Below are 23,439 nucleotides of genomic sequence, written 5' to 3' on the forward strand. Positions count from 1 at the left end.
TCCCATTAAATAGCTGTGCAAACTGCCTGCACTCACGACTTGGCTGCCAACATTATTTTTATTTTTATTTGATGTGATTAATGTCTCAGTGCCCAGTCCTGGATCAGAAATGCCATGTGCCAACATCTCCCTCTTCTTCTTCCACTCTCTTTTCTCCCAGACTGTTTGAAACAATGCCTCAGTGGGCAGGACACAGGGAATAATTGGTTGGGAACAGAACAGGCACCTGGCAACTCCTAAGAAGCTTATCTTCCAACCCCCCTTTTCAGCTTAGGCTTGTAACACAACAGTCAGACACTAGGTACAGACTCATTGGATAAGATAGACTTTTGCAGAACTTCCAGGACAAAACCCTCAACTATATAGTCAAGCCTAGTTAGAAACCCTAAACAAAAGAGCCTTTTCCCCCTAAAACTGGGAGCAGGTCCTTGTTTGAAGTTGCACAGTGAGAGCAAACAGTCCAGTAACACACCGATATCGTCACTACACTTCAAACTGACTGAATGTTTGCAGACTTTCTGAACTGTCTTAACTGAACTAGCTCACCCAATTCTGAATTAATTCACCCAAAATAAAGACCAAATAAATTATACAAGGCAACCTTTCTTTTATTTCTGGTATCTGAGAAATTTTTCCTCTTGGTATAACGTTATCCCTTCTGTTGCCACATAATGGACTGCAATGTTAGGAAAACGTAACACTAAAAAACCCTCAAGCCACAAGGATAAAACGGCAATAAAAATGTCTTCTATAATAAGGATGGATAAACTGTATTACTTTCACACGAAGCAGAGCTGGAATATAAGTGAATTGCAAAATTATGATTATGATACCCTCTTTCAGAATTCTGTTCACTCTCTCAGATGCTTGGAAAATAAAAGCCTCAAGACCTCTGTTTCACGTGCAACTTAATGGTGAGACACATCAGTGCCATTACTTTTCCCATCACTGAGGTGGACAGAGAGATGCATCTGACATAAGCAAACAGGCGAAGCAAAGTGACAGGAATAAGAATGCCTATTCCATATTAGTAAAACAATAATTTGAATTTGGACTAAAGAATAGCTAAAGGAAAAAAAACAAATGAAGTTTTGTGTGTGTTTGATATTACTTATTCCTTGGATATGAGTTAACAGATGTCAATATGGAATATTTTTCCAGAGAGATGTTTGTCAATCTGTCAATAGTATTTTGCTTAAATGACAAGCAAACACTTGTTAACATCAATTGATTTGATAAGTCTTTAGTCGTATCATCAATGACAGATTTAAAAAAAGGTTGTCAAAGGAGCTTTAGGGGGAAAAGGAGAACAAGATCAACAAACAGTTTTGGCCTTTAACTGCCCGCAGTGAGACTTTCTAATAGGAGTCAACTGTTAAGTTCAGGACTAGAGCCAGTCAATGGTAAAACAAACCTGCTTAGAGCTTAGTTTGTTTTACTCATACTTCTGTAGTTTAGCTTCTGTTCAGGAGAAAGAACAACAAAGGAAAGGGATCATGTATAACCAAAAGCCTGAGGAAAGTCTTTGTAGTACTTCGTCTGGGTCACATCTCAAGTACACATACCATTTATGTCAGCGTTAATGGGCAACTCCCCTACACCAGTAACCTATACAGTATTACCTTTATTTTATCAGGATGGCATGGGAGAAAAAGGTAGAGGATGTGACTTACTTCAGGTTGTACGTAAGATGCTTCTGGCCTTTGCCTAATTGTAGTCACTAAATACATCTCACCAAGAGCCTAGTCATTATGGGCTCTTGTATTCACTAGGGTCTTCAAAAACATGATTCAGCCCGCCCAACATCTGAAACTTTATGTTGACTCTCTCTGCAATGTGTACAAAAAAGCTGAGAGAAAAACCCGCAGGAATTTAGGAGTGTCAGATACGTGTGACAACTCTAGGCCAAAGGAGAGGGCAGAGATGGCAACCAAGCTTCAGTGCCTCGAACAGCAGATTTATTGACAAGACTGTTTTACTCAGCTTTAGCCTTTTCAAAACCTTGTTGAATCCTACAAACAGTCATCAGACACTAAATATAACGGTCCAGGACTTCAGTGTGAATAAAAACGAGCACCTGTTGAGCTTGGTAAGGATGTGAGAGTACTCAAAGATGAGGACTTCAGTGAGGATGGCTGAAACAGCACTTCATGCAGGGAAGAGGCAGGCATCACTCAGAACCTCTGAAATATTGAAGGAAACAACCTCTTCTACTTGACTGTGGGACAAAGAGGAGCAATGAAGCTCCTGCAGTGCCTCCCAGCAGCTTGAACACCCAGAATCAAGCCATATTCCCCTTTCCTGTTATGACCTGAAAAGAGGGAAGATGGTTCATTTTCTGCCAAAGCAGACGCACAGCACAAACTCATAGAAACAAGACAGGTAGGAAGGAGGGGGCAGGGGGGAAAGTCTGGAATTTAGATAGTGAAAAGAAAGGAACTCAGAACCATTGCAATGACCCATCTGACCTAGGAAGTATTGGATATGGCAGACTGCAAACAAGACCAGCAGAGTATGAAAGGGTCACTGACTCCAGAGACAGCATTTCCATCCAAAAGTCAGTGGGTAACCTTTTGCAACAAAAAATATTTTTTTTTTTTTTTTTAAGAATTATAGACACTGACAACAGCCAGATTAAGCCAGCGGCAAACCAGTCAAGATCTTCATTTTTCTCAAAAACAATATCCCCTGCTTCACTAAATCAAATCATGGCATACCTGTATTTTTTTGCTTTAATACAAAATAGACATTTTAAAGACAACTAAAGAGAGAGAAAGACATCTATTTCAAAGTTTCCTTCCGGAAGATTTCTTCTCTTGCAATGTCCTTAACACTACCAGTGTCACATTTCAGTATAAGTAAAAGTGCTGCTCCAGATTACAGGCCTCCAGACTTTTTTTTTGTTTGCTTGTTTGTGTAGTCTTCCTCAGAGGCTCAATGCTGTTTGGAGACATTTACAACAATTAACTATCCCTCAAGTTCTCAGAAGCAAATTTTTATCTTCTCAAACAAGGTAGGAAACAGGTTAAAGGTTACAGAGAAATGACTGACCAGATACAAACTCTGAATGCTGCATTAGCCACAGACTCTTGGGACTGAAAGCCTACTATTAGTTAAGAAAAGAGAGGATTCATTCAATTACCTTACTCTGTATTAGTGAGCTAATGGACACGGTGTATGAGGAGAGGAAATAACAGACATTTACTATCTTTTCTGAACAGAATGAAATAAAACATTAAATACTTATTTTTTAATAGCTATTAAATTATATTAATATTCAACTGCAGAGCAGTAAGAAAAACAAGTGCTTTGATGTTAGGCTGATATAACTGCCAGGGCTGCCACAGTCTCCTATTATGTACTGGGATATCAGCATATTTTCCCTAATCCTAATTTAATCTCATACATATTCTTCATCAGTTACCCTTAAGAGAAATTTTTCACCTGATGTCACGTGGAACTGAGACAGTATTGCTGATGGTCACAGTGACATTCTAAGCAAAATCAGTCAAATTGAAAGGGTTGACAAGAAACAGTTCTGAAGTGACTCAAACTTGGCAAGCCTCTCAGGGATAAGAACTGTGTGGTATGACTGGCAATGTGCAGGGCTAGGCTCAAAATAACTTAAAAATGGGTGACAGCATTAAATCTCAATAAAAACACAATGTCAGTGGCCAACAATGCTGTCACTTATGTATGTGCATCCAAGTTTGCTATGGACGACACTCCTTGGAGCAGAGAGCTTTCAGAAGCACCCTCTTCTCCCTGCACCACAAAATAACAGAGCATAGTGGGACTGTAAGCAGCCATCCTCCCTTTTTTTCCTGGAGTGCAATAAAGAGAACAGGCAAAAGAGAAATGCAATGGACCTGTTCTGTGATTCTTCCTGTGAATGAAGAAAACATCAGAAAAGCCATTCAAAAGGAAGAGAGGAGGCAACAAATTAATGAAGAATGAGTTGTGCTGCATTTAGGCTAAAGCCTTCTGCATCTTCAGCCAAAGTCATGAATGGCACGGCCATAGCTGTGCATAGACACAAGCATAAATGACTATTTCAGGTCCTTTCCACACTACCTTCTACTTTGCCCCGCTGTCTCAATTAGCATAGCTTCACTAGCCCTGGTGTAAGCAGCTAGTGTTAAGCAGTAATATATAAGCAGAATATATAACAGAAGAATGCATTTACAAGTCAAATGTTGCGCATGCAGGTGTTATATAGCTGAGAGCTACTGAAATGCCTTTTTTGTTTTAAAATTGTTTAAACTCAGTAAGTTTCATCACCAAAATAATACCTGCTGTTTGTGCTGTAGCAGACAGAAGAACCTATTTAGCCTAGTGATAATCATCAGCTAAATTGTGTATCTAAGACTTTACTGCACCTGCTTCTCCACCACTAACACAAGTTTCAGAACTAAATTACATCTCAGCCAAACCTTGATCATCATACAAAGCACACACTGCAGAACAACTCAAACATGCACAAACAAATCTTCCTGTAATGTCCTGAGAATAGCTAAAACTCACAGAAATGAAGACAAACATAACAATGTCTACTAGCATCAGAAATGAAGGAAACGATCAGATTTTCTAGCACAAATCTCAAGTCCCATCCTTCTTCCTTCTGCCCCAGGCAAGATATCTTGCTTCTCTACTTCTCCAGGTCTGTGCTCTTTAGGCATGTTAATGGACTTGAAGCTTGTAAGATCGCTTAAGTAGAAGATGACAATCAGTTCTCTTCCTGTGGGTCTTGGGAAGAACATAAACCTAGACTTCTACAAACAAAAGGTCAGCAGGATGCAGGTCTATGGGAGTGCAAAAAGATCCAGGAAGAATGTTTTAAATATTGCAGATGACTCTCTCCAGGTACAGTTGAGCTGTCAAGGTACTACATGCCTTAAAAACATGCAAGGAGAGTTACAACTGCAAAGATCTTACAGTATGAAGTTGACCTTTGCTTATTTTGTACTGTAAATTTTCTTCCGGATTTTGCCTTGAAATTTTGCTGCGAACAATATCCACATCTATTTGAAAAGTCACAACATTTCATCATTTACTGCTGCACAGGGTATACAATTACAGCGATACAATTTTCACAGGAAGGTGGTATTTAGAGGAGCTAATATCACGGACACAATGAACGTGAGGAAAATGGATGAAAACGCAGAAAAAGAGAGATAAAGAAGATAAAGCCAGATCCACAAAAAGAAGGAAAATGTTGAAATCGGCACTTCAGCAGAGATGCTTAGGTGCAGGAGATGGAAAAGATGATCAAAGCCCTTTGACAGATTTTCATTTGTAAAAACGTCTACAGCAACTTAAGTTCTGGCTACACACAAAAGCATAACTGCATTGGCAGGGATGGCCAGCTGGCACTGCTCCAATACCTACGCCTGATCAATATTCTCTCAGTAGATATTCTACTTCTGTCTGCAAAGGGGACCAATGACCTCAGCATGCTAACATGCATCTCTAGAAATAACTTCTACTCAATACACACAGACTAATATCTTCTCCTGTTGTTCAAAAAGAAAAGAGCAACTGCACCTCCATCTGCAAAAGGAAGTGTTAGAACGTACTAGGCTACGATTCCAGCCTGTGAATGTTAATTAAACACAGACTATCCTGCAGTGCAGAATCAGTTATTTTAGAAACCTCAAGCTTAAAAGAGTACAAATCAGCCTTTAGAATTAGCTATTTGCTTAATTCCCATTTTCCTTCTCACTCCACTGTGGCACTATACTGTTAGGAATGATATTTTAAGTAACTAAATCACCTCACAAATTCCACTGGAGGAGCCAGATGTTCAAAGTTCAGCACTGCAATGCCCAGCATTACCACATCTGTATTTCTGTGCTGAACTGCCTTGAGAAAGTACCCATTCAAGACTGACCAGCAAACCTGAGTGTGGACCAGGAACTGAAAAGTCAGTCCAGGGGCTCACAGCAAAATAATTTCCTGCCCCCAGACCACCCCTTTAGTAACTCATCCTCAGTGTTCACACCATTATCTGTATTTTTAAGCATCCTATTCATAGTCCTGTAACACAGCTGTATTGCTGCACTGGGAAGCTTCTGCTCCAAACCTAACTTTTTTTACCTTTGGATCAGCAGTCAGCAGCTTGAATGCTTGATATACTTGTGCTTCTTTCACACCTCCACCGAGATCCAAGAAGTTGGCTGGCTTTCCACCATTTAAGGATATTATATCACATGTTGCCATTGCAAGTCCAGCTCCATTGACTGTAATTGTAAACATCAAGTGCTTATATTTCACATAAAAGTATGTAAGATTTGTGAAAAGTCTCAAAACGTACCAGCACAACCACATAACACAGCTCAAAATGTTACATAAATATCTATTTCTAAATAGGTCAGTACCTATTCAAGGCTATCCACTGCAAAAATAATTCAAAATCTGGTGCATACGCACCAACATTTAGGTTTCTTTATAACTGTATCAATTTTAGGACTTAGAAGTGCACCTTTCCTTAAGCTTGTATGAGCACTGGAATGGTAATTGTGGAAATGCAAAAACTTCTGATTTAAAAAAAAAGAGACACACAAAAACTTCTGGGAATAGCGATCACATCACAGGATGTGAAGGACAAACTGACTCCTTCAGCTCCCCTCCCATCATTCTGATAGCAGTAGATGATGCCTTGTGTTACTGTAAAACAGACAACTAAATTTTGGGGACAGATATCAGATGCTCCTGCAACTGCCTTTTATTTTGTGTTTGCACCAGTCTAGAAGCATTCCCATGGGCATGAACATCCTTTAAACTAGGAAAAGTAAATGAGAATTATTTGTCCCCCGTAAGTTGCTCCTGCTGGACAAAGTAAGGGTTCTGTGTCACCTGTAATTCAACAGTGATATCTATGACTAAAAAAATACTGTAGCATTGACAATCATTGTTTGGGTTTTGGGGGGTTTTGGGGTTTGTTTGTTTGTTTCTTTAAATTGAGATTAAAGTCTCACTGTCACTTACTAAATCAACTGCAACACACTATCAGTATCTTCTAGATTTGTGGTTAGACTACACATCTAAGCAATGTAAATGTTGGACATTTTCTCACCAAGCTGAGACAAAATGACTAATTCAATTAGATTCATAATAAAATGTTGTACTGGCTAAAAGAATTTGTACAAAATGAAAATTCTTTCGAGCATAGCTGACTTTTTTACTTATCTCTTCTAAGCACAAGAGTAATTTCTGTTCTCCAGAAACTTCAGGAAAAGAAAACACTGGTATTTTCCTTTCAACAACCAAGCAGCTTCTTTAGCAGCTTTCCTTAAAGGGAAATGGAGTTCAATATTCAATTGTAAGTGGGAATATCATGTTTTTACACACATACTTTTGCAGTGTCTTTTAAGTAACACAGTCTCATTTTTGAAAGTTAATGATAGAATTTTGATGACATTTCTTGTTTTGTTTTAATTACTGGAAAGACCAATTGCATCAACTTAAAAATTCAGAATGTAGAAACCCCACAGGCTTCTCCCTTAGCCTGCCTTCTCTCTGACACCACATGTGCCCTGCCTGTCTGCTGTGCCTTTCATCACAGTTTCAACACAATTTTAGTTTCATTCCTGCAAGAACTTGTGGAAGGACAGACAACCTCAGCAAAATAAACTGAAATACTGTCAAGGGTGGATTGAATGTCAGAATGTAAACAAAGTCTATACACTGAACAAGTATGAATTTGTCTTCAAATGTCTTGTGGATTTATTTGTTCTTACCAAAGCAAGCAATATTTCCATCCAGTCCTATGTATTTTAAGTCATATTTGGCAGCTTCGTTCTCTATAGGCTCATTTTCAGACTTGTCATCCATGGCAAATATTTCTTTTTGCCTAAATTCTGCATTGTCATCAAAGTTTATCTTGGCATCAAAACAAACAACTAAAAAAAAAAAAAAACCACAACATATAGGTGTTTAGAGAGATTACACTTAGTTAGAGCTTCTGAAATATTACAACTTCTACAGCAGGGAGGGGGAGAAGGTTGCTTAGGGACTGATGCCGCTTCCAACATATGATCAGCTGAAGTTCTACCATTGAGTCCAGTAGAGAGGGCAAGTCTTCCTTAAATCCTGCATTGAGAAAAGGTACAGCAAGCATCTCCATACTACACAGTCACATGCGCTTGTCACAGGATGATCTCCTGTGTTTGCTTTAAACAAAATTCGCGTAAGTTATGAAAGCAGTTTTTATGATCTGGACAGGAGGTCTGGAGTAATTTTGTAATATTTTGAAAGTATGACAGATATAACAGGTAACAGATTAGCAATCCAAAACAATGTTTGGTAATATGCATTCATTTATAGTTGACCAACACAAAATGCTTTTCTTAATCATATTTTTAATTTATAATGTTATTAGCTATACACACATTATTTCCTTAAATACCTGAATTAAAACAACTTTAAGCCAATGTAGGTTAAAAATGATCAAAAGATGACTTTAAAATAAAGAAAATTTAAAAAATAAATACAAAACTTCTCATCAATGTCAACATCTGCTAAGAAGTAGCTAAACCTGACTATATTAAATAATAGATACAAAAGAATAGCTAGTAGACATAATATTCACATAAAACTACTAGTAACAGAAATGCATGTAGAGCGAACTGGTTGTTTGCCTATTGACTGACTCATTATTTCTATGGGTTTGCACAGGCAAATACCTCATTAGATTAAAATGTTCTAAGTAAATGTAAGACTACATACTTACCATTTCACTATTTAAGCAATTTGAGTTGTACTATATCCAGATTATAATTACTGACAAGTATAATTGACTTCTCCATGCAAACCAGTCAGATTTAAGTGCCTTTAAATGCTGCATCGAGAAGAATCTAATAGTTTTTCTTTCAGCTGTGTTTTGATTCATATTGCCATTGAAACACACGCATGGTATGTGCACACATGCTCATTAGCATTGTGCACACCTCTGCAATTAGAGGTCAATTACAATTAAAAAGACAATTTTTAGTCTTTGATATAGATACCCATCAATTAAAATAACTTATCACACAATCTTTTTTGGTGGACAAGTACCTCTCTCTCTCTCTCTTATCAAAATATGTAATTGTTTAACCTAGGAGAAAATATCTAAGCAAACAGCAAACAAAACATTTATAGAAACAGGAGCATCTCAATTGTATGTCTTGATTTGCATTGGATTTTGGTGGTTTGGTTTTTTGATGTTGCTGGGGTTTTTTGTTGGTTTGTTTTGTTTTGTTTTTTAATACATTTGATTTGCAACCAATACTAGATTAAATTAAAACAGGATCAAATTTCATTTCAGAAAACTATTTCTGCAGTTTCAGAAAACTATTCATGAGTGTTTGTGTATAATAAATCTCTCTTGGAAGAGCCTAGCTCTTACCCGGTCAACCATCACGTGGGAATCCGCCAAAAGGAGAAATGTCTGAAGTTCATAATATGCTTCTACTGCACTAGAACTGATTTAATTTTTAACAATGAACTAAGACCTGCACTATTTTTCTTCTTCAAGCCTTTAGCTTCTTAAATTGCTAAAACAACTCAAAGCTAGAGTAAAACTACAGTTTCAGAGCTCTGTTTACCTTAGACATGAACATGCTCAATGTCACATTAATAGAATCTCATTTCTACAGAACATTCATCTTTAACAAAGGACATGCTGTACAAAGTAGCAGGAAAAACACCTATTAATATTTATCAAACCATTTTCACCATCAAAAGCACATTGTTACATGCATGATAGATTATACAAATGAATTTTTCTTCTAAACAAATATCAAAGAAAGACCCAACACTTATATTCATGGAGTACTTCTGTTGTTTTTGCTAGCAGTGTAGGATTTTTGTCATCTGCCAATTCAACAGCTTACACTGAGACCAAACAAAACAAAAAACCCCAAAGAAATTGGCAGTTACAGGCTTCTGACCCAATAGTGCTAACAAAGAATTTGCTACAAAATTAAACAAAAGGAAATACGTACGACAAAGTATTTTCTAATGGAAATTAACACAAGTGAAAAACACAAAACACAGCAAGAAATAAATCCATCTTAACTGTTACTTTGACAGGAGTAACAGTCTTCTTACAGAGACTTATACTTTATTATTAGAAATAACTCCATTAAGCTACTCAAATGTTCTTCCATTTGTTTTGTCTTTATTCTTCTTTAAGACATTTCAGATGGAGAAACTGCTAGTAAAAAAGAAATAAGCACAGGAAGACTTCTGTGTATGTCTGCTAGTAAGATGGCTTTCACAGCTTGAAACCCACTCTGTTTCTGCTCCTCAGCTTCCTGGATGTGAAACACATGGGGAAAAACCTTGGAGAAAACAGCATTAAAACTCCTACCATTCCTCAAATTAAGCCCTCCTCACTAAATACACACAGCCATTCCAGAAAAGCTGAGTTAGTAACTTAGTCAAATCTGTTCATTTTCTCCACAGTGCCATCTCATAGAACTCCAGCAAGGATGCAAAGTTAGTACCACCATGGACCTTTTAGGACCACCAGTTTTGTTTCCTCTCATTTCCAACTGTCCTCTCCTTCACTTGGCCCTGCTTGTCTGCCAATTTCTCCTCTGTTGGTACCCAGCCAAATATGTCTTGAGCACCGCCATGATGTCCCTATTCTGTTACCCAACAGTGCTGTCTCTGCCCTTCTTTGTCTACACACACATCTACAGCGTCCGCTCACTAACACCCAAGATGTACTTAAAGGTCTTCCCTGCAGGATAACATGGCTGAGATGATGTAGTACTGAACTGGAGATTTTGTCCTTTGCTTTGCCAAAATAACAGAATAATAAAGTGCTTCAATACTAGTCATCTGAATTAGTTTTGACCCAACAAGTGTGAATACTAGAACATCCTAGTCCTGGCACAAATAGCTCACCTCAAGCTCATTTCTCTGCCTGATAGACGGCAAGTGTCACGGATGTCCCAATTTCTGACATCTGACTGAGCAAAAGGACTACTGGGTACCTTTCACACTGCCTTGTAGTGTTAAGGTATCTTGGTCAATTATTCTACGAAAAAAATTATTTCAACTTTTGAGGAAGGAAATTTTGGGTTTACAGTATCGGTGGTCTTGAACTCACAAAATAAACCTGGTAAGTACATCAGTCACAGCAGACAAACATACCAATGAATTTGTTTTGAAGTGAACATCGTAATCCACAGGAAAGTTCCAGCAGTTTTTGTTGCACCTATTTTAAAGTTCCCATTCATCTTCAGAAGTGTCATCTGTTGCACATTGCTAGAACTTGAAAAAATCCAGGCCATTCATTTTACAAGGCCCTATTTCATTGTTCTGCTTTAACTTCACTGTGCAGCACACGATGGAACTGTCCTTCTCACCTCATTCCCAACTGGTTATAATGAGGCCAATGGATCTACTTAGATGGCGGGGAAAAACAACAGTCTATAGGGTTCTGAAGGCAAATTTTCCATTTCCATTTAAAATACAGCCTATAATAGAACTACACTGGTCAACAGCAGGGCTTCTTGTTTCTCTCCCCCAGTACACATTTCACAAATTCCATAAGAACCAATGGAGCTAAAGTAGTTGCTAAGAATTTGACTTACATTTATTAAGCTGAATGAGGTTTACAATGCAGAAAATATTGATTCAATGTACACGTTATTATGGTACTTCAAATGAGCTGGAAATCTGAGCACACAATGCTGTGAAAGATTCTCAAATAAAAAGAGTTAAAGCATTGGGTGGAAATTATTTTCATGGGGTAAACTATCCAGAGTGCTAAAGGATTCTGGTGGCAAAAACACCAAAACAACCCCAACCAAGCAGGAATTGGAAAAAAAGGTCTGCTCTCAAAGCAGAATTCATACATTTAAGTCATAAATATGTTTTTCTAGCTTGGTTTAACCTGAAAACAGTTCATTTTGAAAAAAAAAAAAAAAAGATGACCTATTTGATCATTTTTATCATTGTCTCTGAATTTAATAGACAAGATATTCCTTTTTGTATTTGTTTTTAAAATGTCAGTTTACAATGGGGCATTTTACTGTCCCAGGGCCTATTTTATAACAAAGAGCACCATCTTTTAAGATGTGTTAACAAAACAGGGTGGGGCAGGATTTATTTTACATCTTTTAGAGCTTTTCAGAGTTCATTACCAGCAGAACTTTCCCTTTAAGTTGTGGACAATTATCAAAAAATAATTTGATTTTTAATAAAAAGGGAAAACAAGGTTGGACAATTGGAAGAGACTGCATAGTTTCTAGTCCCAGTTCAGCTTCTGAATTCCTAATCAACTGAGCCAAAAATATGGATTTTTAGTGAAAAGCTGTTTATTTTACAAACTAGCTGTGGGCACATAAAAAGTATTTTTAAAATGCTATTTCTTTCAATTGGTACTGACTCTATAAGGAACTCATGTTCTTAACTGACATAGGCAGTGATCTCTTTCCAAAAGTTTCCAGAACACCAACTAAGCATCCACATTCTTAATGTCTGTTGAAATGGGTAAAAGCTTTCTCTTTCCATTTTCTAATTTCCACTTTAACCTGTAGGCATATCTTACGAAGCTGGTAAAAAGCTGGAGTTGTCTTTCTTGACAAACATTGATAAAGAATACTCAAAACACACTCACCAGCACTTCCCAATGTCAAAGACCTCTCTCAAATCACAAAATGATACTGTAAGGTAGGGCCTCTACTAGGAAGTCACTAATGCTTGTGAACGCTTTGACACTGCCTTTGACACTGAAGTCTCAGCCAGCTCCCCTTGAGCTCCATAACTTCTCATATTTATCCATTTAAATCAAAGACAAGAAGTAAAAAGGGAGGGGGCATGAATACCATAAAATATTGGCATTAGGAATGAATGCATGGGTAAAAATGCTCTGTCAGCAGATGAAACAGCGAGGTGATAACTATGAACCACCTGGATCAGCACTACTCTATTTCAATATACCACAGGCATCTTCAGTTCCTCCTCCCTTCGCCTTTGTCCAAATTAGTTGGACAAAAATGACAAATGGAAGGAAAGTTTTCAGCTGGAAAACCAACTACTAGAATTATGTGAAAGCTACTTATTTTTACCCTGTACCTTCTTAGCCCTGTATTCATGGTGGAAGCAGATCGATTACCCTTCTTCTTCCCAAAGGATGTAGCTAAGTGTCAGTTCCAGACGGAATTTTTCCTGTGCTCTAGTAGGTTGCAGAGACACCTACTTATCATTTTAACTTACCCATATGTTTACAAATGTAAAATAATAAGTTTCTTTCTGCACAATCTTAGTAATTCTAGCAGCATTAACAGAAAAAAAACCACCCCAACCAAAAAAAACTTCAAACCAAAACCAAGAAAAACCCAACTTCATACAAAGAGCAGAAGAGCAGAAAATGTTGCTGTTTCTCATCAAGCATAACATGTAGAAGCCAATACTTCCAGTATTTGGATGAAATAACAAAAGGTATTGAAATGTAAAATCTGCCATGGGAATATTTATGAATGTTGCTGAAATTACATTACAAAATGAAATTAATGCAAAGCTGCTGCTACAGCCTTCTATGCAATTTAATTTATAGTTTGCATAAATAAAGAATTATAATACATTCATTTGTTTCCTTCAATTTCTTACCTTGCCCTTCTGGAGTTTCACCAAAGGGATTCACTTCAACTTGAGTGGCATCAATTTTCAAGAAAAGATTATACAGCTTCTTAATTTGATCTGCTGCCTAAATTTGATCAAGCGATTTACAATTACCACACAGAAAAATAAAAGTTAATGTTTTCAAGGCAAAGGTAAAACACTATTGATTATTTTTAATGTATTAAATCGCACACTAGCTCTAGATAATTACTGCTTTTATTTCTGCTTTCTTAATCATATTTACATAGTATCTAAAACAGCTATAATGTAGCATTATGATACTGCATAACATTCAGTAAATGTGCATTTAAAGACTACACGAACTGGAAATTTTCTACAAAGTAAACAGCATGATTACTATGACAATTTTAATTTGAAAAGTGACTAACAGTTCATAATGACATATTCTCTGGTATGCAGAGATCAAAGTTGCATTCATATTAATCAGTCTAAATTCAGAACCCATAAAGCAGTATGTGCACATAAGTGACTTTAGAAAAAAATACATTTCTCCTTCCTACATCAGTCTGAAATGTTTTCTTGAAGAAATTATGTCAGAAGCATGCTTGTTTACTCTTTACAAGATACTCTTACTTGTTCCTTGTTGTTCCTCACCATCTATCTCTGTGACTGCTTCTGCGGCCAAAAGTATTGTGACTGATTACTGACTTCCAAGTCTTTTGTTCTTATATCATTCTTCCATTAATAGAACAACTTAAACAGCAGCAACATGAACGTGCATTAAAAAAATCCCTTTGGTTCATTACACACCGACAACCTATTAGCTGAAATAAGTTTGCAGATGAAGAAGTGCGCTAATAAAGAACCATTCAAATCTGTTCCTTCATTACCGATCAGTTAACTGAAGTACATAAACTAAAAATATTTGGGATCTCTCCTAATAAGCAAAGTGAATGAGAATAAAAAAAAACCAGAAGTCAGCTTTCTCCCACAAGGCCATTCATAAGAAAGAAAACATGACAAGTGGAAAGACTCAACCTGCACTTCATCAGGAAGAACATGGTGAGGGATGTTCCTACCACCCTCCACTCAGAGCTGACACAGCTGCACCTGGAATGCTGTGTCCGGCTTTGGGACCAACACATCAAGACTCTTTAAAGAGTTACAGCTCGGAAGCAACATACAAATTGCTTATGGAGTCTTCCCTGCTCAGAAGCCATCAGCTGAAGCATTCTCAGTGGTTTTGACTTTAAAAAAATTATCGGTTACAAATCTGCACCCAGCAAGGCAGCAGTTTGCTCCACATGAACACTCTGGTTGACAAACTATCCTAATACTACATGGGTAAGGCTATCAACAGTGATGCTAGGGAGGAAGTCCCACCGTGTAACCCCACATTGATTCTGGGCAAACTGAAAAGCTGTTGTTGTCCTAGCACACTGTTGTAATTTTAATAGATCATCAGAATTGCTTAACTTTTATTAAGGGCTGCTCTTTCAGCACCTCTCTGAATAAGGCAGATTAATGTCAACATTTCTCTTTCTCAAGGTCTACAAGTAGTGAGCCTGTTCAAGGCAAAGCATAAAATCCTAATCTAGAAACAGTGAATGTATAAGTAAATACTAGGTTTGTCTGAATAAAAACTATGTCCCTATGCTTCAGTAAATTCCTTTGAGTTGATAGCACATGGAAGGAAAAGCATTCACTGCAGCATTATTTAAATGTATTGTTGAAAAGTCCATATACTGCTGTTAATTATTAAGTACCAGAACTCTTCAAGGGTTGAAAGGTTCTACATAATCATTCCTCCTCATTAGATATACAGCTAAATCTTCAAATGTGTGTTAATCAACTTAATGATTATGCTTTTGTTAATTGCACAGTTGGGATAGAAAATAATTAAAACTGCTGAATTAAAAAGAAAGGAACTCTACAAAAATGACAGTTTGATACTATGGAAAAAAAAACCAGGCAAAAGTAGCTTAAACAAGCTTTCACTGCTCTGCAAAATGATTCATAAAAGCAAAATATCTTGCATATTTGTGTATAATATGGAATTCCAATATATAGAGAAAAGAGATACACAAGCTGGCAGCCTTTTGGTTTTGAGTTGAAGATAGAGGAAAAAAAAAAGGCTCCAATTACACAGAGAGATACACTTTTACTTCTTCCCATATTCAGGGCCAAATTTTCAAAAAAAAAGGTCTACCCAAGTAATTCACTGAGCTCCAATGGAATCCCAATCAAATCAAAAGAATCCCACCTAGTGTAACAGAATGCTGTCATCAATTGCTTCAAAGACCAGGAGCTTTCACTTTGGAACAGTAAGGACCTTATTCAAATTGCTAAAGCCTGATGACAATTATGTAGGTGCAATTTAGTATTTAAAATGTCAAAATGGTCCTGATCTAATGGACACTTAGCTTTTCATGCTTATTTGGAAAGCATTTATCGTATAGCTGGGCTAAAAAGTCTTTAGTAAAAAATGAGGGTGTAGAGTCAAGTTACCTGCTGTTGCAAAGGTCCTTTGAATCCCAAATTTTTTGCCATCTGCAATGCCTGATGATCCTTTATGCCTTCAAAAATATCTATTTCCTCCTGTAACAATAACATGCATACACATAACTAAATATTCAATCTGAATGGAGATTTATAGCTTCAAAAGGAAAACACTTAGTATACATTTGCAAATTAGTAATTAAAGCATGGCTGTTTGCCAAAGCTCTCTGAGACTGAGGCTATAGCAGCTGCCTATAGGGTATGTTATAATTACCACACAACTATGAAACAGTCCTTCCAAAAAATATATAATTCTTCAGGGTGGCATGCTGACAAGACAATGTGACACCAGTTTTCACTTTTAATTACTGTACAGATGGCGTTGACGAATATTTAGTCTGTTAATTCTTATGACATCTTCTGGAATATTTTCAAGTCAATGGGTGTCACTGCCCAGTAACACTGTGAAGTTTATATAATTTAAAAATGCACATAAAATATTTTTACAATTTTTTAAATAATTATACTTGATTGTACCCATTTTTTCCCAGATGAATAGCTTGTCTACTCCTTATCACGCCACAGTAACATAAAAAATATTTAAATGCAGTCATTGTTAAGAAAGCAATTACAACAGTTGTATTTCAGATGTAAAAGTCATCCAGGTACAAAGAAATAATTAACAACTCTGTCAATTAGAAAAAAACAACCACAGAAACAATGACTGTATTGGTACCGACCCACTTGTGAAAAGACTGCGTACCTTCCAGAAAGTGAAAATCACTATAAAACATTTCAGTTAAGTTTAACATGTAACAGCCAGATGTAAGTTCTTTTTCTAATCAAGCTGGAGACACAAACACTAACATAATCAGATGTTAAACATGCTTCATTCATCTACTAGATGACAGGTCTGATCCCCTATCTGGTGAAACACATTTTTGTGGTTTGTATTGTCTTCTTTCCATACATGGAAGAAGGAAAAATGGAAAGAGAAAGGAGAGTGGGGGGGTGGGGTGGAAATTATATTATTTTGGATACCTAACAAGGAAAACTTTAGTGTAAAATATTATTTTAATACCTTAAAGATAAGTTCTGGGCTAGTAACTGCAACTTCTTCTATGTCAACACCACCCTGTGGACTGCCAACCATAACAGGTCCATTGCAGGCTCGGTCCATCAAAATTGCGAAGTATGTTTCCCTGGAAATATTCAGTGCTTCTGCAACCATCACCTAAAAATGAATATAGGGAAAGAAAAAAAAAAAAAAAAAACAGAAATAGTTCTGACTGGTACATCTAGCTGGTGAAGCAGAGAACATTGTGGCTCATGTTTTCAGCATTGCCTTAAAATGCAGCAGCTTGATACTTGCTAGCCTGAAAAGAAACGTTTGTTTCACTGCTTTTTCAAGATACCACAACCCAGTGATCTTTTCCCAAGAAATCCTCTCTCCCTAAGTAAGAGACTCCTCTGATGCTGCTGTTCTCACTGGGGCATGTAACAACCAGTATAAACCAGGAACATCTAATTCTTGGAGTTTTTCCAAGAAGAGAATCAGAGCTGCTGCTGTGTCCATAAAGGGAACCTCCGTATTACCTTTTTATTCCCAACAAGCACTTTAACATGCTACCCCCAGAAAAAGATGAGTCACAAGGGACTACAGTTTGCAAATCACACTGATGTAAGAGAGGGTACGTTGCCTTTCAGATGCATCTTGTCAGTAGTGCTGTTCCTCACCAGTAAAGCCTCAGGTTTATCTCCCTCATTCTGACAGAAGACCATCCTACACTTATAATCTCAGTGTTGAATTCTTGTCCTGCTGAAGTATTTCCTAAGGAAATAGGTTTGCAGATAATTCTGCCATCCAGTTTTTTACTTCCAGTTTGGAGAGACACGCATATGTGTGACCTTCAAATACTAGCACAACCTAGAAACACGGAAATTTATTTTTCCAAAGAGCTACTAATTTCTATTTATTACTATAAACTACAGAGCCCTTTCTTACCAGTATCTTATGGATACTTCAGCACAGAACAAAAAAGATTATTCAAATACTACATGTCCAGAATCTACAAGTACTCACAATAAAATTGGGGGGGAAATGGCCCATACAAATTCTTTGTTACATTTTTTTCTCTCCTCCCAAAAACATGCCAAAGTTCTTTCCATTTCAGTATTACAATAACTGCACCTTCCTCTTCATTTGAACTGTCAATTTTTGCAATAGTTCAACAATAGCTATTGAAGCAATTTCAGAGATTAAGTAGTTTTACACTTGACAAAGGACTCACAGAACTATGTTTTGATGCAAGAATACTAAATTCCCCCAAATGTTCTTCATTTTAAGAAGGAAAAAATCTGCATATGATCATTACTAATTGTTCCTTATGATCATAACAGGTGCCATAATCTCAGGTGCAAAGACTGTAGTTCTGCTCTGCACTACAGTTTTGCTTTTCAACCTGGAAGTTGAGCAGCCTCCTCTGCAATTTAATTAGCACTATAGCTTCTCCTTACAACAATTATATTCTTCCTCAGCAGAGCTACTATTTCCTGTCTTTCAATGGAAGCAGTAGAAATAAGAAAATCACTTCCCTAAAATTAATATAATTAAGAAGGATTCCGTAGCAATGTCTTTTGAACACGGTCTGTTTACAAAGTGACAGTCTGGAACAATGATTGTAGACAAAGATCATCACTCTGAATGAAACATAAGGTGAAATTCATTCTATCAGTCACCAGTTCAAACTCTTCAGATGCGAGAGGTGTGTATACACGTGCGGTCTTAAAACTCTGCCTACCTGGCAAGATGTATTCCATCAAATAAGTATTCCTGGGGTTTTCATAGTTCAAGGACTATGAACAAGAAAGATGCACTATACTTTCACCCAAGTCACTTTTTTGACATTCTATTCCGGAGTACGTAACAAAGAAGGTATGTACCTTCTGCCTGGCTGCACATCTTAACAGAACAGAAAAAAAAGTAAGAGACAAGCAATTAAATAAAGCCCTCTGTGCTCAGAATGGAAGGAAAGATGCTATTTCTTTATGGGGTTTTTTGACTTGGAAGAAATTTGCTGTATAGTAATTTTGTTTCCTTCTACTTTTATCTTGCTTTATTCATAGAACATGGGGCAATGTAAAGGAATAGTTCAAATAAGCAACTGCTCAAAAGCTACAGAAAGCTAGGGTGAAGGAGACAACTAAGAATGTAGAAAACTACTGTACTACTTCAAAGCATCTGCCCATTTTAGGCTACTATAAAGGGATGCTAAAAGCCAACTTCAGAAACATAGCTCAGCTACCTGCCAAGGCTTGTCAAATTAACAAGCAAAGATATGGAAAGCATCACTCATTTGCTACTATTAAGTCTTTTTACCTGCACGCATGTTTTCACCTTCTTACATATCCTGCATCAACGTATCTGAAAAATGTGAGTTAATTGCTTTAGACATAGGTCAAATAAAACCAACTGGTCCTACTGGACCTTGTGTGAGCTTTCTCACAGTTTCCACAGTGCTCAGGATCAGGGTCAGACTTAGGATGGGAATCCACTCAACGACTCTTGAGAAATATATTTATGAGCACAGCAGGTGGAACTTACATTATTAAATCAGGTATCTTTAACTGCTATTTCCAACCCAGGTGATTGTCCTCACTATTGCTAATTAACCATGTCAACATTGTCAAATACGTCTCTGTCTTAATTCACAAAAACTATTGAGAGTCCAGCTACTTTGTGGTAGGCAAGCTTACTGTAGAGTAAAAATTGTCAGACTGTGCAACATCTCTCATTTCTCCCAACAAAAACCAGTTACTTTCCTTCACCATCCTCCCTGTATGATGCAGAGCAAAGCCAGGGAAATTGGTGTTCAAGGTCTTTAAGTATTTTATGTTAAATTCTACCTATCATTCACCTGACAAATCTAACGCAAACACATTAATGAACAGTTAAGAGTAGTGAAATTGAATCTACAGACTGTTGACTCTTCTCACATTTTGTCTGTTTTGCTTATGATAAAGAACGTGAAGCATCATTATCTGTTTACCACATCAAGTTTATATTTAAAATGTCCTGAGGAAAAAACAGTTTTCTTTAAAACTTCCTGACAACTTGAAGTTTTCCTTCTTAAAAACAAATCATAACCTGAAGTTTAACTCACACATCTGATTTCATGAGGGTAACTATAACAGCTCTTTTATACGGAATCAAATATTCAAAATGTTAATTCTGTTATTGCTTGGAGAGAAAACACAGGTAGCAAATTCTCAGGTTGTCATGATAAGAGAAGAATGTCTTCTCAGATAACCAGGCTCTCCAAATTCCAAGCTGCCATAAGAGGATTCTATGTAAACTCACAAAATAGCTTCCAAGTTACAAAGGAACTGAGGAGACTGCTATTTATCTAAGAATAACATTTAAATCATGCTTTAAATTCTGTAGTAGGTGCACAAGCTGAGAAAGAAAGCTGAAAACTCCATTTTCTGTTCCATAATTATTCTAATTCTAGAAAATGTCTATCTTTTATTCCTTCCTTACAAATACACGTAAAAGACTTCCACTCTTTGACTTGACACTAGCTCATTGATAGCCTCACATAAAGTGACTTAATAACTATTTTCCTTCTGAAAAAAAATTACCAAAATTTTTTAAAACATGAGTTCACTCAAACTTCCCAAAACACCAAGAAGTTTAAAAAAACAAAAACCTATAAACATGCCTTTTTTTTAATTCCTGAACTGTGATTTTCTTTAAGTACATGTACACACACATATTCTTATGTACACATACAGGGAAAGCATATGCCTTGAAATAGAACAAAAATGCCAGCTATTAAGTCTCAACTTCCCACTGCTCTTAGCAAGCTCGAAGAGTCTGCCTGGCATTTTCTGTGCACTGTATTAAATTACATCCTAGACTTAACTTTTCATCATGTTACTGTAGTTTGCCCCTTGATGAAAATGTCAGTATTTGACATTGCAGTCCTTATATTACAAACCTGAATGCTTCAACTCCTTTAACTACTTTGAAGATCTCTGAGTGAGCTAAGTTTGGAAAACATAAACACTTTTAAAAGACATTAATTTTTCTGGGAAATGGTCTTTTACTGACCTAGATGCATAATTTTAAACATGCTTTCTTCACTATCTAATAAGCAATGGCGAAAACATTAGCGTACCATTGGCCAAACTGTTACATAATTAATTTAAAACAGGATGTATGCTCTTACCATAAATTAGCAAGAATCAAGATCTCAACACCAAAAATATAAAACATACTATTACAGTGTTACGTATGTGCGTGATGAAGATATAAATTGGCCTAGGGCTTTTAAAAGCCAACTCTATAATCAGAATGGAAGTCTGTGACAATAGATGATCAGCTTCTCCCAGTGAAAAGCATCACACTGGTTTATCATACATTAATATTAAAATACCTGCAAGCTGTGTCCTGAAAAGCTTCCGTGTAACTCTATAGCAAAGGAAAAATGCAGAGTCTATCAAGCTATATACTTTTCTGTACCACCAAAACAAATATCCAAAGTTCAGTAGTGCAAACTTCACCTTAAACTTCACATATGCCCTAGCTGCTTACTCTTGCACATTGTTTATTCATACAAGCAAGGTGTGGACGAGGAGGAAAGCAATTACAAGTTAAGTCTTCTATAGCTATTCTATACATGGTACAAAAGTCATCTTAATATAAATCCTTTGAATAATCCACTTCGAAAACTCCAACACCCATACCTTTCTTTCATTTATATCAATTTCAAAGAAAATCAGAAGTTTCTTTTTCAGAACTGAGTATCTAAATCAACGAACGGACTTGCACTCAGACAAAAGAGTGAAATTTCCTGTATTGATGTATTCAAAATAGGGCAACTAGGGCAAAAGAATAAAACCAAAGAATTTACAAAAGAAAGCTGCTTTTACAATACAAATTTTTCAAAGCAGAGTGCCTTAATAGGGGAAATGTATATCCTTTTTTAATATTCTTAGTATTATCATGATCTCTGACAGACATGCCTTAATGGTAATACTGTTCCTTCTTTTTAATATCTAGTATTTCTTTCTACAAAACAACTATGAGGAGTGATGCTAATCTGCTCTCCTTGCTCCCCAAGAGAAGAACCACCTGAGCACCTTCCTCCAGCCCTCATTAAACAGTATCTTTCCAAACAGGTGTTCCCCTTCTATGCTAATATACCAAGCTGTTCACAATATATTAAAAGTGAACTGCAGCTCTTTTCAGCTCATGCCAAATTATCTCCTGGCATCAAACAGAGTATGGCTCTTGACTACATACCTGTATGAAGATCCTTGCTCAGTAACACAAAGCAAGAGATAAGAATATATATAATAGATAGGCAAGGATTTCCTGACTTAGAGAATTTTGCTAATGTAAAGGAGAATCTTGCTGAAGGGCTATCTATGCTTCTCTCATTTAGGCCAATTATTTAGAGCAATACATTTATGCTGAAGTGAATCTTGGCACCTTGCAGCATGCACCATCATAGGTAAGTGAATGACCACGTATTAGCTGAACCACTACCATGACCTCATTTTACTCTGTATCCACAACAAGTTAGGAAGAATCTACTTTTAGACACCTTTTTTAAATTGAGATCATTCTTATGCAAACCTTTCAATACTTAAAGGGGGCTTATAAAAAAGATGAGGACAAACTTTTTAATGGGGCCTGTTGCGGTAGGACAAGGCGTAATGGTTTTAAACTAAAAGAGGGTAGAATCAGACTACATATAAGGAAGAAACTTTTTATGATGAGGGTGGTGAAACACTGGAACAGGTTGCCCAGAGAGGTGGTAGATGTCCCATCCCCAAAAATATTCAAGGCCAGATTGGACGGGGCTCTGAGCAACCTGATCTCCTTGAAGATGTCTCTGCTCATTGCAAGAGGCTTGGACTAGGTGATTTTTAAAGGCCCCTTCCAGCCCAAACCATCCTATGATTCTATGAAATTCATCTGTCACCATCTTTAATAACAGTTTCCCAAAGCTGAGGGTGAATGAAATATGGATAATGTTATTACTACAGGTGATCAAATATATATTACTTCTCTAAGCAAAACGTCCATAAACATGTACAGTTAATGCTATATACAGTTTTGCTAGCATTTAGTATGTATTTGATGAAGGATGAACTGATGACAAAGGATTCCCTTCAACACAGGTAGCAGAAATGAATTTATTTTTCCACCACTAGGTATGCTGAAATTGATAGACAAAATACATACACACAAACAAAGAAAAAGTAACATTTTTTTTCTCCCATCAACTAGATGAAATCAATCAGGCATTGGAGAAGGAATGAAAAAAATAAATCTATGTGATATATCCC

General features: G+C 36.8%; 1 protein-coding gene across 1 annotated transcript in view; it reads right to left on the reverse strand.

Moving 5' to 3' along the window:
• Positions 1-23,439, reverse strand: part of SUCLG2 (succinate-CoA ligase GDP-forming subunit beta) — a 138,737-nt gene that overhangs the window by 52,157 nt on the left and 63,141 nt on the right. The window contains exons 5-9 of the mRNA XM_074836051.1: positions 17,162-17,314; positions 16,090-16,179; positions 13,609-13,705; positions 7,740-7,901; positions 6,097-6,239 (exon numbers count right to left, since the gene is read on the reverse strand). Of these exons, the coding sequence (XP_074692152.1) occupies positions 6,097-6,239; positions 7,740-7,901; positions 13,609-13,705; positions 16,090-16,179; positions 17,162-17,314 (645 nt within the window). The remainder of the gene's footprint in view (positions 1-6,096; positions 6,240-7,739; positions 7,902-13,608; positions 13,706-16,089; positions 16,180-17,161; positions 17,315-23,439) is intronic.

This window comes from Strix aluco, chromosome 11, assembly GCF_031877795.1.
Source record: "Strix aluco isolate bStrAlu1 chromosome 11, bStrAlu1.hap1, whole genome shotgun sequence".
NCBI lineage: Eukaryota > Metazoa > Chordata > Aves > Strigiformes > Strigidae > Strix > Strix aluco.